Consider the following 15,670-nt stretch of genomic DNA (forward strand, 5'->3'; position numbering starts at 1 on the left):
GGTTGACTTTCTACAACATTCTCCCATCTCCCGACTGCATCTCTGGAGCTCAGCCACAGTGATTTTTGGGTTCTTCTTTACCTCTCTCACCAAGACTCTTCTCCCCCGATAGCTCAGTTTGGCCGGATGGACAGCTCTAGGAAGAGTTCTGGTCATCCCAAACGTCTTCCATTTAAGGATTATGGAGGCCACTGTGCTTTTAGGAACCTTAAGTGCAGTAGAATTTTTTTTGTAACCTTGGCCAGATCTGTGCCTTGCCACAATTCTGTCTCTGAGCTCTTCAGGCAGTTCCTTTTGACCTCATGATTCTCATTTGCTCTGACATGCACTGTGAGCTGTAAGGTCTTATATAGACAGGTGTTTGGCTTTCACAATCAAGTCCAATCAGTATAATCAAACACAGCTGGACTCAAATGAAGGCGTAGAACCATCTCAAGGATGATCAGAAGAAATGGACAGCACCTGAGTTAAATGATTTTAACAAATGGCTGCAATATAACAGAGTGAAAAATTTAAGGGGGTCTGAATACTTTCCGTCCCCACTGTGTGTGTGTGTGTGTGTATATATATATTATTATGGAATTGTGACATTTCTCAGACTTTTATTTGCTGCATGCTTGTACCAGGCCTATTGGAAATAGTGTAGCCAGACAAGGCAAACTAACATTTTCAGGAGTAAGCTAGTAATGTTTATATTCTATATTGCCCACTAAGGGATGTAGGAATTCTATGGCTGCCTTCAGGAGGTTTGGACACTTCCAAACAGAAATTGTTAGAGCCATCTCCTGATAACCCTGCCTCTGACCATCATGCCTCAATTTTTTGCTAATGTTCTTGAAGGTTGGAAGCCCCTTTCTTAGTTTTCAGTCTAACCATATTTTTGCTAGCCTTTTTATTTTGTAATACTTATTCATTATTGACTTCAACCAAAATTCTTGATACATATCAATTCTTTTTTTTCTTCGGTGATCTCATGCAAGATTTCCACATTTCTAGTCTTTATATATAGCAGCTATCTGGATCGACATATCGTTGGCAACAGCTTTGAAAGCTGTACTTTGACCCCACTCGAATTAACGATTGTGGGAATAGCCTAGAATGTGATCTTTGTCTACTGGGCTCTGCATTGTGGCACTTTCCAGACATTACCTGGTATTCCTGGACAAAATCGGGCAGGATCCTGCATTAGGTGCTCACCTTTGCACAAATTGTGAAGTTAGCTGCAGCATGCTATACAGCTCCACGGTCATGGTCCAATTCTATGGTTCTCAGACCTTGATGACCCATTCTGGAGTATGCTCACTGTGACAGGTGAAGCCTGGATTTTAAATGCCTTAGTGTTGCGAGTAGGGTAAAATAGAGTCTCAGTATTTATGAACCCTGGTTCCTGGCTATAAAAACACTATCCACAGGACATAAAACTAGCTGATTTAGTGGTCAGAGTTGTTTTTCACTTTATTTGGCAACCCCTACCAATTTATCTCTTATTGCTCCACAGCAAAAACATTTAAATTGTTTTTACACACCTATCTGTTCTTAGTTTTAGAAGGATGAGGTAAAAGCATCACACCTCCCAGATGGTGTGTTTCTACCACCCAGTTCTGTCAAGACCACAAGTAGTATGTTCCAGCATTACTGTGACCACCTTCTGCAGAGTCAAAGCCACAGGAACTCAGTCCTGGGTTATGGGTCCGACCTGGGTTATAGCGGCTTCTGCTCCAGACACACAACTCTATCCATTTGGCACCCCTGTGAAGTACCCCACTAGTGATTCTCTCACTAGAAATGCAGATCACAAGTAGGAAGTTGGGACAAAAAGGGCCGAATAGCATGCGTTTGGTAGATGGCCTGCAAGAAACACAGAACTCACTTGTGGTGATAGCTGTTCCCTTGTCCCAGAGCAATGTCCTATTTTGACACCACTCCTCTCATCTGACTCTGGCTCCCTCTCATCTGACTCTGGCTCCCTCTCGGGCACACACCATGTGGCTTGATGTCGAAAGCAGATTTCTATGCCACAGTCTGATTTTTTTTATTTTTTTATAGAAAATTTCACTTCTAGAACCTTTGGTTTCCAGAGGCCAAAAGACACTACACACCCTCTTTTTCCTTTTAACCCTTATCAGGAATCAGAATTTTGGGGAGAACTTTTGGCCTTGCGCTAAATGCTTTCCACTGTAGACGAATTAATTGATGTAGTGTGCACTAGTCTTTGCCTTACAGCACCTGATTCTCCATAGTCGAAACAGACCCCTGTGGGTACCAAGCGACTGGTTAAGTCTAAAATAAAATTTCCCATACATGTACAGATTGATTATGCATTTTGGGGACTGGCTCAGCCCTGAAAGGTTTATACTCCTAAGCTTTTTGCTGATATTTATCCAATGGAAAAAGATTTTAAAAAGAAATGGTCTATTCCGTAGTGAATTCTGCCATTACAGTTCTCAGCAAACACCTTACAGTTACGGTTTAGAATGTGCCCTCTTAGGGATTTTGTTGATAGGCGTTTTGAAGCTTTTTAAAGGCCTTATTTGCTCTTTGCTACCATGTCTATTTGCTAGACTATTGCCAACTGATTGAGACCAATGATTAGAGAACACAAACTGGTCTGCTCTCTTAGAACACTTACAACAGATGTCTTCAGCCCTATTATTTTGTCATTAGACAAGTCTCAGGCATTTTTTATATCTGTGAACATGCGCAGGATTTTGTGGCTAAAAGCTTGGTCTGCTATATATGCTTGTAAGAAATGTCTTCTACGCATGCCATTTGATGGTAAAAGCCCCTTTTGGGGAATTCCTTTGCAAATTCTTCAAGGCAGTAGCAAGGGGAAAGTTACTCCTACTTCATAGGAAAAAGCCTAAAGTCTTCTACTCCTACGGCTTCTACCTGTACTTAAAGGGGTCTTTCCATTCTCTCCAGGTGGCAACATCAAAACTGAGCCTTCCCATAAGCCCTGTTCACATTGAGGGGGCACACCTTACTCTGAATATGTGGAACATCTGTTGGCGTTTGCTTTCTTTCTTTCTCACTTTCCAATCTGTCAGCTTAAGACCAAAGATAGGCAGATTTGATGACTGCCTTGCACCAGCCTCAGGTTATACCAGTTTCTTCAAAAGAATAGTTTAAAAGTTTTTATTCAAACCTATCCACCAAATACTAGACTTCACAAGTTTGTTTTTTTTTTTTTTTTATATTAATGCATTAACTGCATTAATGTAAAAAATCTTTCACTAGTTGTTTGCCTCCCTAGGGCAAGATTCAGCTCTTGGACTCTCAGATCACATTGACACCCCTCAGTTTACTTCTGCTTGAGGATTCTAGCCCAATTTCACTCCAGACCCCTTCAGCTCAACATCCTCAAAACATGGAACAAGCAGATCCAATCCTTGGATAGCTCAATGCTTCTGTCCAGTCAAACATAAATCTTTCTGGCATGGTCAATCTCCAGTCCTGCTCAGGAAAACTAGGAAAGTCATTCCATCACAGGAATGTGGTAATAACAGATATGAGTCTTACAGGCTGGAGTGGCATTTACAACTGTCTGTCTAGAGCAGGGATCCTCAAACTACGGCCCACCAGCTGTTGCAGAACTACACATCCCATGAGGCATTGTAAAACTCTGACATTCACAGACATGACTAGGCATGATGGGAATTGTAGTTCCTGAACACCTGGAGGGCCGCAGTTTGAAGACCCCTGGTCTAGAGATAATGGTCCAAACAGTCAAACTCTGGAGCAGCTAAGCAAGACGACCAATTAGCTTCTAACTTCAGCTTGTTCAGTTACGCTTTGAAAATTAAATCTAAAAGCCAATTGGTTGCCATTCACAGCTGCTCCAGTTTTCATAAATTCCCCCCTGTATACCTTGATGAGTGTTATATTTTCTCTCTGAAGTGATTCTAGAAACTATTTTTCACGTGGAAGGTTGATGGTATTGCTATATTTTGCTTAAAGATTTGTTATTGTGCAACCTAAACAGTACTTCCAGGTAGATGTACTGAAAAATTCCAACCTCGCTGAATAAATCTGTCCCTTTTTACATTAATTTTTTTTTTGCACACGTGACAAAAGTCCAGTAGTCATTCTTGTTTTATGATTTTTGTCTAATATCTGTAATGATGTCTTGAATTAAAGTTTAACCAGCTAAATACACAGTTTAAATACATATATGGTTCCTGTTTTACATTCTAAAGGATGTGTAATTCTGATCAGCCAGTGGTTTGCACGCATCTATCCCACAGATAAGCAGGTGACAAGTTTTTTTTTTTGTTCGGCAATTCAACTTCCTATTAAGGATGGGCCGAACACCCCCCCCGGTTCGGTTCGCTCCAGAACATACTAAACAGGCAAAAAATTTGTCAGAACACACAAACACCGTTAAAGTCTATGGGACATGAATAATCAAAAGTGCTAATTTTAAAGGCTTATATGCAAGTTATTGTCAAAAAGTGTTTGGGGACCTGGGTCCTGCCCCAGGGGACATGTATAAATGCAAACATTTTTTTCAAAAACTGCAGTTTGTTCGGGAGCAGTGATTTTTTTTTTTTTATTGCTTAAAGTGAAGCAATAAAAATTAAATATTACTTTAAATATTGTGCCTGGGGGGTGCCTATAGTATGCCTGTAAAGTGGCGCATTTTCCCCATGTTTAGATCAGTAACACAGCAAAATGACATTTCTAAAGGAAAAATTGCCATTAAAAACTGATCGCGGCTGTAATGCATTGTCGGGTCTCGGCAATATAGATAAAACTCATTGAAAAAAAGAGCATGGGATTCCCCCCTCCCCAGTCCATTACCAGGCCCTTTGGGACTGGTATGAATATTGGAGGGGAACCCCGAACCAAAATTGAAAAAAAAAAAAAAAATTGCGTGGGGGTCCCCCTAAAATCCATACCAGGCCCTTTGGGTCCGATATGAAAATTAAGGGGAACCCTGTGCCAATTTTTTTTAAAGAATGGCGTAGGGGTCCCCCCCAAAATCCATACCAGACCTGAAGGGTCTGGTATGGATTTTAAGGGGAACCCTGCGCCAACATTTTTTAAAAAATGGCGTAGGGGCCCCCCCCCTCAAAATCCATACCAGACCCTTATCTGAGCATGCAACCTGGCAGGCCGCAGGAAAAGAGGGAGGAACGAGAGAGCACCCCCCTCCTGAACCGTACCAGGCCACATGCCCTCAACATGGGGAGGGTGCTTTGGGGTAGCCCCCCAAAGCCCTTGTCCCCATGTTGATGGGGACAAGGACCTCATCCCCACAACCCTTGCCCAGTGGTTGTGGGAGTCTGCGGGGGGGGGCTTATCGGAATCTGGAAGCCCCCTTTAACAAGGAGACCCCCAGATCCCGGCCCCCCCTCCTGTGTGAAATGGTAACTGGGTACAAATGTACCCCTACCATTTCACAAAAAGTGTCAAAATGATAAAAAAACAAGACACAGCTTGGGACAAGTCCTTTTATTAAAAAATAAATAAAATTAAAAATGTCCCACGATGTCCATTCATCTTCTTATATCGCTCCGCCGACGGACCGAAAAAGGAAAAAAAAAATCCGACAAACCATGTTGAGGGCATGTGGCCTGGTACGGTTCAGGAGGGGGGGGGCCCTCTTTTCTTACGGCCTGCCAGGTTGCATGTTTAGAACAGTGCCACAGCAAAATGGCATTTCTAAAGGAAAAATTGTCATGTAAAACTGATCACGGCTGTAATGAATTGTTGGGTCTCGGCAATATAGATAAAACTAATTGAAAATAAGAGCATGGGATCCCCCCAGTCCTTTACCAGGCCCTTTGGGTCTGGTATGGATTTTGAGGGGGACACCTTCGCCATTTTTTTTTTTTAAATTTTGGCTCAGGGTTCCCCTTAAAATCAGGTCTGGTATGGATTTTGGGGGTGGACTCCTACGCCATTCTTTAAAATTTGGTGCAGGGTTCCCCTTAATTTCCATATCGGACCTAAAGGGCCTGGGATAGATTTTAGGGGGACCCCCACGGTATTTTTTTTTTTTTTTAATTCTGGTTCGGGGTTCCCCTTAATATTCATACTAGACCCAAAGGGCCTGGTAAAGGACTGAGGGGATCCCATGCTCTTATTTTCAAATGGTTTTATCTATATTGCCGAGACCCGACAATTCTATACAGCCGTGATCAGTTTTACATGACATTTTTTCCTTTAGAAATTTCATTTTGCTGTGGTACTGTTCTAAGCATGGGAAAAATGCGCCACTTTACAGGCATACTATAGACACCCCCCCAGGCACAATATTTAAAGGAATATTTCATTTTTATTGTTTCACTTTAAGCATTAAAAAAAAATCATTGCTCCCGAAAATATGGCCGTATTTAAAACTTTTTTTTGCATTGATACATGTCCCCCGGGGCAGGACCCAGGTCCCCAAACACTTTTTATGACAATAACTTGCATATAAGCCTTTAAAATTAGCACTTTTGATTTTTCATGTCCCATAGACTTTAACGGTGTTCTGGCGGCTTTCAAATTTGCCCAGAACACCGAATATTGTTCGGTGTTTGCAAAACATCCGAACAGCCAAAGTTCGGCCTGAACTTATGCTCGGGCCAAACCGTTCGGCCATACCTACTTCCTATGCACCGTCTCCACATACAAAACAAAGAAGAGAGCAGCGCCATCTAAGTGCAGCGTGATGAAAACATTTTAATATAGGACAGACGATTTTAAACTCACAAGTTTGTAGAGATTACAGCGCATGTGAAATGGTATAGGAAGTTCATCCACTCCTGGGGGAAGGCAGTCGGGCTCGCAGGTGGAGAGGCAGCTGATGTTCCTGGTTGCGCTGGTGGCTCCCATCGCTTCCTGGTTCTCAGATTCGGCTCAGGGACGGCTGGACATGTCACTTCTAGATGGTGAGAGAGTGGGGAGGAGCGTGCGTGGAAAGGGCTTCTGATTACAGAATAGGCACTGGTGTGGTGGATTGGACTGATCACGCTCATGTGAACAAAGATGAGTTTTTTTTTTTTTTTTTTTTTACATAGCAATGAAGATAATGCAGGGGTAGAAAAGGGTTTTTTTTTTTTTTTTGATAAAATACTTATATATATATATATATATATAATGTGTGTGTGTGTGTATATATATATATATATATATACACAAAAAAGAATTGAATTAAAAATGCTATGATCTGGAAGCAGCTGAAATGGGAGATAGGTGAACTGTGGTAAAGGAAGAAAGTATATAACTAAATAAGTAAAGGTTAAAATTAAAAATGGACATGAAGATAAAGGATAAAATTTAAAATAAAAAGCCACCAGCGCAGCCGGTAACATCAGCTGCCTCTCCACCTGCGAGACGACCGCCTTCCACCAGGAGTGGATGAACTTCCTATACCATTTCACATGCGCTGTAATCTCTACAATTGTGTGAGTTTAAAATCATCTGTCCTATATTAAAATGTTTTTATCACGCTGCACTTAGATGGCGTTGCTCTCTTCTTTGTTTTTTACTGTCTACAGAGCCCCTTCTAGCTTGTTATGAGCCGGCACCCATCCAGAGTCAGCCCATCTGTGACCATCTACACACCTCTTGCTGCATTTGAACTCTTATACATGAACTCCCCACTATAGAGAGTAGATTAATCGCCCATTTCTCTCTATTTGAGCTGGCAGAGCGCACATGAACATATGTATAGAATGTCTCCACATACAGCCTGCTCATTGGAAAGTCAATTATTTAGTATTACCTCTGTCAATTTAGATACTGTAGGAGGCATTCCAGGAAGTAGTAAACCTTAAAGTGGAACATTAGTTAGAAAATTAAGTACTGATAGATCACTTTAGGATGGCTCCTTTTGCAGGTATACTGTAGCTATGTAAAACATTAAAATTAAGTGCCTATACTTAAAATCCAGGAATACAGTGTTTCACCGTGCTCTGCACATGCTCAGTTGCTGTCTGTTTTTAGGCACTGTGCCAAAAATGAAGAGGTTGGTCTGTTGACAGCCCAAGAATTTACTGCTGCTAGCCTTCAGCAAAATGTCAGCCTCCAGCAAGAAGAAACATAATTATTAATGTGGAATGTGTGTTCCTTGCTAAAGAACATTATTTATCAAGTTGTTATGGGTAAATTTCCGCTTTAACCGATTGCCGACCAGCCGTCATCATTCTACGACGGCAGGTCGGCACGTTCCCGCAAGCCATCGTAGCTGTATGTCAGCCCTTTAAGCAGGGATAGCAGGCGCACACCCGCTGCACTGCGGGGGAACCAATGCACACACAAATCCCTGTTCTGTGAGAGGAGGAGAGACAGATCGTGTGTTCCTACTAGCTAGGAACAACGATCTGTCTACTCCTCTAGTCAGTTCCATCCCCCCTACAGTTAAAACACACACTGAGGGAACACCGTTAACCCCTTGATCGCCCCCTAGTTTTAACCTCTTCTTTGCCAGTGACATTTACACAGTAATCAGTGCATTTTTATAGCACTGATTGCTGTATAAAATGTCAGTGGTCCCAAAAACTGTCAAGTGTCCGATCTGTCCTCCACAATGTCGCAGTCCCAATTAAAAATTGCAGATCACCACCATTACTAGTAAAAAATAAAAATGCCATAAATCTTTCCCATAGTTTGTAGATGCTATCACTTTTGCGCAAAACAGTCAATATACGCTTATTGCTTATCTGCTTCAGAGGTATATAGAATCTTTAACAAAAGAATCCATAATAGATAGGCCTTTGACAAATTTAGAAAAAATTTTCTTGCAAGAACCTAGACCCACCCATGTCTTATCTAAGATTTATAAATATTTAATTTCAGAAAACAATAGACAGACGTTACCATATGTTAAAAAATGGGAACTAGAGATGGGAATAGAATTTCCTAGAGAAATGTGGGGAAAAGCAATTATAGCGACTCATAAACTCTCAATATCGGCTAAACATCAGGAAAGAAACTATAAAATTTTAGCCAGATGGTATAGATGCCCTGTGGACCTACATAAAATGAACCCGGACAACACAGACATCTGTTGGAGGTGTCATTTAACTCAGGGCACAATGTCACATATTTGGTACTATTGCTCAGAAATCCAACCATTGTGGCAAAAAATATTTGAAATTTTTAGAGCACTGACTGGGAGCAACCTGTATCCAGAAATACAAATAGCAGTATTATCCATGATTCCAGGATCAATAAAAAACATAAAAAAAGGAATTTTGAAATACTTTCTGACAGCAGCCCGAACGGTTATAGCTAGAAAATGGAAAAACACACTTGCGCCGTCTGTTACAGAATGGGAGTGTGAGATGGCGGAGATGCGTACCCTGGAGGAAAGAATGATAATAGAAAAAGGGTTAAAAAAACAAACATTAAATATATGGACTAGATGGGAGGAGTTCAGAGCCTCTCCGAGATTTTTGAGGACAATATAGAAACAATAAAGAACATAAATGGAAGAGATCCCCTTTAATAAGGGTTTTTTTATTTTTTTATGAATGGGTATGAGTGTGGGGAAGGGGGTGGGTAAATAGGTTTTATATATAGGTTCTACATCCTTGATTTAAAAATATGAAGACCCAAAAGAAAAAAGGAATTTGAATGATGTTTTGATAAAAAATGATAGAATTGTTTCATTATTCGGATGTATATAAGTTTGATAAATGTATTATTGAAAATGTTTTGATAAATAAAGATTGTTAAAAAAAAAAAAAAAAAAAATTATACGCTTATTGCGATTTTTTTTTTTTTTTTTTACCAAGAATATATATTGACCAAAACTGATGAAGAAATTTGATTTTTAAAAGCATTTTTGGGGATATTTATTATAGCAAAAAGTAAAAAATATATTTTTTCTCAAAACTGTCACTTTTTTGTTTATAGCGCAAAAAATAAAAACCGCAGAGGTGATCAAATACCACCAAAAGCAAGCTCTATTTGTGGGGAAAAAATTAATTTTGTTTGGGTACAGCGTTGCACGACCACGCAATTGTCAGTTAACCACTTGCCGACCAGCCGCCGCAGTTGTACAGAGTATGAACAGCGATCTGTCATCTCCCCTGCACAGTCCCCCCCTTCAGTTAGAACACACACTATTAACCCCTTGATTGCCCCCTAGTGCTTAACCCCTTCACTGCCAGTGACATTTTTACAGTAATCAATGCATGTTTATAGCACTGATCGCTGTAAAAATGCCAATGGTGCCAAAAAATGTGTCAACATTGTCCACCATAATGTCGCAGTCCCGGTAAAAATCATAGATCCCCACTATTACTAATAAAAAAAAAATAATAATAAAAATGCCATAAAACTATGCCCTATTTTGTAGACGCTATAACTTTTGCGCAAACCAATCAATATACGCTTATTGCGATTATATATATATATATATATATATATATATATATATATATATATAATTTTTTTTTTTTTTTTTACCAAAAATATGTAGAAGAATACATATTGGCCTAAACTGAGGAAATAAATAGCTTTTTTTTATATATATTTTTGGGGGATATTTATTATAGCAAAAAGTAAAAAATATTGCATTTTTTTTTTTTTTCAAAATTGTCGCTCTGTTTTTGTTTATAGCGCAAAAAATAAAAACCGCAGCAGTGATCAAATACCACTAAAAGAAAGCTCTATTTGTGGGGAAAAAAGGATATCAATTTAATTTTGGGTGCCACATCGCACGACTGCGCAATTGTCAGTTAAAGCGACGCAGTGCCGAATCGCAAAAAGTGCTCTGGTCAGGAAGGGGGTAAAATCTTCCAGGGCTAAAGTGACGCAGTGCCGTATCGCAAAAAATGGCCTGGTCAGGAAGTGGGTAAATCCTTCCGGGGCTGAAGTGGTTAAACCAGGAAATAGCACAGTGATATTGCCTACTCTGCACTGTAACAGTGCTCTGAAAATCAGAACAGTGCTGAATTAAATAACACCGTTATTTTGTAAAACAATAAACTAATATTTTCCAATAGATCCTTTAGCTGTTGAAGTTCCATTTTAGGAGAAACTATTGAATTACAGATTTTGAATCCCTAAAAAAAAAAAATCTAAAAAGCCTTTTTTGCGGAGATGGTCAGACTGCAAATATGCTAAAGGTGGTGTTTTAGACTGAAAAGCTTCTGCAGAAAACTGACATGTTACCTGAGACTGTTGGAGATCATTGTCATCACAGCCCCTTCATACACCATGCTTCCACTCCCACTATTTTGGGCTGTACAAAGGGATACACAACAATCACCAGGGGGACTGCTTGTGGCTGCAGGTTGGGCACCAAAGTTTTAATACAATAGGCCTAAAGGTCTTCTGATGAAGCATGGTGCAAAGTAGTAATACAAAGTAAAATGAACAATAATGGCTGTAATATTTAGATACAGTGCCTAAATATTTAGTTATCTAATACTAATTAACTGTTAGTAATTCTGGCATTGTAAGTCAGAGTAATGTCATTGATATCCAATATTTTGATTATCGAAAGGATTATTAAACAAAACTGTCATGTACTGGAATATAACTTGTGAGCCTGACAACAATAGCTTTGAATAGAGTGTCAGGCTTGGATTATATACTGTTTGATCAGTATTGTATCTGTGTATATGTACTAATATCCTGACATGGCATATCATGTCAGTCTGTATAAAGTGTAGTTACAGTTTTATAGCTTTTGGTATGTATTGTCTACTTACTATGCTGTTTGTTTCTTGCAGACATGGCAATGCTTGGTTGCCTTGGGCCTAAAGTTCCTTGAATGCGGGCAGACGGTAAGCATCCATCAAATAATGCTTTCCGAAGATCAAGCTTCTTCTTCTGTTATTAACTAAGGGCTTGAATTGTATCTGGGCATGGCAAGTAGCCATCAGAGCCAGTGTGTTTCTATGGTTTACTGTGTGAACTTACAAAAAGTATGTGCAATTTTGCACAGAGGATGCTATGTTAGTTGTATAAATCATGGCTGTTTTTCTGCCTCCTCTTTTATTTACATCAAATTATGTACGGTGTACGGATGTATCATGGTTCTGCAATTTTAGTTCAATGTCCTATTTTGGGAAATCAAAACCTGTTTTGATCATTGTCTTAATTTTGTATATATCTGCTACCTTTCATTTGCCAATCACCGTTTCAGTTAGCTACGTCAACAGAATTTTTTCCTAATAATTCTGCATGAGATTTTATCAGCTGTCTGTGCCGATAGTGGATGGCATCTATAGGAATAGATTTATCTGGAGATGAAACTATAGACTAATGCATGGCAACAAAAGGGCGCACCATACAGCAATAGGTATTTATTCATAACTCAAAGTAGCTGCTTGCTATTCAGACTGTGATGGGAATAGAAGCGGGGCATGTGTTTTGCATCTATAGCTAAAACCTGCTAGTCTGAAGGGACATGCAAACTGATTAAAGGCAATACACTAATGCCCAAAATGTTGCAGACCCGTAGCTATCACATCTATATAGGCTTGTTGGACATCATATTTGTGGGCACTAGTGCAGAGGTGACCTCTACATTGTGGTTATAAGAGCCACCACTCTTCTGGGAAGGCTTTTCACAAGATTTTGAAGCATGCCTGAAATTGGGACTCCACATTATGCAAAAGGTGTTCATCAAACAATGTCTTTATAGACCTGGCTTTGTACACGGGAGCAGTGTCTTCCTGTAACAGAAAAGGACCTTTCCCAAAATGTTATTGCAAGGTTCAAAGTGCACTATTTTTTCTAAAATGGCTGTGTATATGCTGAAGCATACACTGTACCCTTCTCTGGACACATCTAAACTAGATCATTTGGAGGGGTGTCTAATAGATGTGCTGATAATTTGTTCACAAACTTCAGGCCGTAGAAGTGTATTGTAATACAAGTTCTATTTTTTTTCTTTAAAACACTGCCAATGGTGGCCACTTGGCAGTAATAAAAGATGTTAATTAACTGATCTGTATTAAATAAATATAGATTTATACCTGTAAATCTGTTACGATCACACATAGCAAATGCCAGAACTGTTTTACGTCCAGGTTTTGGGGTAGTCTATTATGCTAATAAACTATTCAGGTAATTCTTCACCTCAGCCATTCAAACAGAGATCTGCCAACTGAAGGTTCTAATCCCTGATCTCTGATAGAACCACAACTTCTTCCTGCTGTCAATTCTTACCAAAAATATGGCCATAATAAGCGGGATGATGCCTGTCCTAGAAAAGTGGAGGATCTCGGATCTGGAGCATTGGTTCTAATAAATAGCATTGTCTTTAGTACAGTGGACTCCACACAACACTGAATTCTGGTGGCGGTGCTTAAGGAACGGACCTGGGCATTGATTGTTATGAACACATAAGCTTTAAAAAAAAAAAAAATCACATGTTAACATTCTATTGTATTGTCCATGTATTGCTATAATTGACATAAGCTGCCTATTATTATTGATTGGAAAAAATGCACTACCAAGTTTTCATGTATTTAGTCTATCTTAATATATTTTTAACTTTCTGAATGGTGAAGGAAAATATGCAATGAAGCTGATAACATTTCCTTCTGCTGCTCTATTAGATATAAGGCACACATTGCCAGAGCACTGATCTTCAACGACTCAATGGGTTTTTATATCCACGTTAATGTTTTTAGTTTAGTTCTTTCTGAGAAAGAATTTTCTTGTTTAACGTTGCTATAATGTCCTTTTTAGATGTTTAAACCTACTAGCTTGTTCTATATATTAATAAGATGACTACTATACTTTGCTCAAACATTGATTTCCAGCAATGCAACCGCTTTATTGTCACCACTGAGTTTTTCCACTCCTCACCAACATTTTCTCTAAACATTGCATAAATATAAGGCCTCAAAAGATTATTAGTAGAATGGTGTTATGTTAAGGCAATGGTACCATGAACATGCAATCTTTTATGTTGTTCACAACGCCATATACATTGGAAGATTTACAGTTTGTGTGCAACACATTAAAGCTGAACTTCAGGCACAAAACATTTACACTGGATATATTCCTCAATAACTGATATATTCCTCAATAACTACAAAATATAAATCCACTTTGTATGCACCAAATGCCCTTGTGGACCCAGATATTACCTTGTAAAAGTAGTGGTGACATCATCACTGTACTGCATATAGCCTGTACAGAGAGCAGAGCTGCGGTTGGGTTACAGCAGGTTCATCTACTACATTCATAAAATTACAAAGGGGCAGATACAAGGCCAGTCATTCTAAATAAGAGGAGATCGGCAGTGACTGGTCTTTATTGGAACACCTTGGCTCTTGTTTTTAGACAATATTTGTTTAGCCTGTATTACAGCTTTGTAAAAAGTGAGAGACACCTGATAAAACTGACAGAGAACAAAAACATTGCATTGTTATGCTAATATAACCAGTGGGGTAAATTCCAAACCGTGGTCTCTTTTCACTGTGTTGATTAAGTGAAATGTCCTTCCTATGAAGACTTGATGGTATCACTAATTTTCTGTTTCATTTTAGTATTTCCAACCGTCACAAGTCCTTCTTTTTTTTTTTTTTTTTTTCTTGTGTGTTTTCTCTCTTTCACAAAAATATTGTTTTATGTGCAAAGCTTATACACACAATTAATTAATGCTTCAGTCTGAAATCAGACCTGAAACGGTGAACAGGGAAGCACTGGACCCCTGCTGTGAGCTGCTCTGTGCTACGGTGTGGACCCAGCCTTAATGGGATGAGTTATCAAACCTGCTTTACATTAGTTTCCTATATAAATATCTACACTGTTGTAGCTTGCTGGTTCCTAATTCCCTTAAATATCTTAAGCCCCGATAGTGATCAACTGGATGATCGTTAAAATTAGCCTTTTATTTTAAACACTTTTCTTAAATCTGTATAGACGGACATTCAAGGGGTATCTTCCTTTTTTTCTTGTCCATTAAAACTTTTTAAACCGGCTCTTGACAAAATCATCAAAGATGCTACTGGCAGCAAGAGCCTCCATCTTTCTAGGCAGAAGAAATCTAAGGAACAGACTGCTAAATCTTCTCCCTTCTTATCTGTTAAGAAACATCCCTTTATTTCGCCACTTACTGATCTCCCCTGTGTCTAGAGTTTCAGCACCTGCCCTATCCTTGGTTTCTCCCCTCCAACCTTCCTGTGTCACTGCATAGATTAGAAGATCTCTATCAAGCCCTCTTGGTTCTTCTGGATCGTTGCACCATTTCCTGTGGCACAACAATTCCAGGGGTTTTATTCTAACCTAATCACTTTTCCCAAGCTTAATGGGGCATTTCTTCCAAACCTGACATTGCTTCCCTTCACCAGGGAGACTTTCTGGCTTCTGTGGACATCAACGATGCTTACTTACATGTCCCTATCTTCATCAGCAATACCTAAGCTATGCTGTGGGGCCACTACACAATTGGTTTATGGCCCTGCCATTCAGCCTCTCATCTCATGGGCTTGGCTTTAATGGCATGGCTGTTTAAAGTCCAGGTTGTGAGAGATAGGGGCATCTTTGAGTCTGCCGTTCCTACAGTGCCAAAAGCCAGGTCTTACTTCACTTTGCGTTAGTCTTACGGCTTTTACCCCAGGGTTTCTCTGTGGGGTGAATTCCTTCCTTCCTGCAGCTCGATCTGGTTTTCATCATAATCAATGGTCATGATTCTGCCTTTTCCATATTGTTTCAGAGACCATTAACCTCTCGCAATTTAAAACCTTTGTATGTCCCTGTGATTCCT

The 15,670-nt window shown here is 39.5% G+C and overlaps 1 protein-coding gene across 4 annotated transcripts in view; it reads left to right on the forward strand.

The window, feature by feature from the left end:
• SLC11A2 (solute carrier family 11 member 2) overlaps positions 1-15,670 on the forward strand; it is a 176,636-nt gene that overhangs the window by 132,351 nt on the left and 28,615 nt on the right. For all 4 annotated transcript variants that reach the window (XM_073613717.1, XM_073613718.1, XM_073613719.1 and 1 more), the window contains exon 16: positions 11,676-11,729. In XM_073613717.1, the coding sequence (XP_073469818.1) occupies positions 11,676-11,729 (54 nt within the window). The remainder of the gene's footprint in view (positions 1-11,675; positions 11,730-15,670) is intronic.

Source organism: Aquarana catesbeiana, linkage group LG02, assembly GCF_042186555.1.
Source record: "Aquarana catesbeiana isolate 2022-GZ linkage group LG02, ASM4218655v1, whole genome shotgun sequence".
In the NCBI taxonomy this organism is placed as follows: Eukaryota; Metazoa; Chordata; class Amphibia; order Anura; family Ranidae; genus Aquarana; species Aquarana catesbeiana.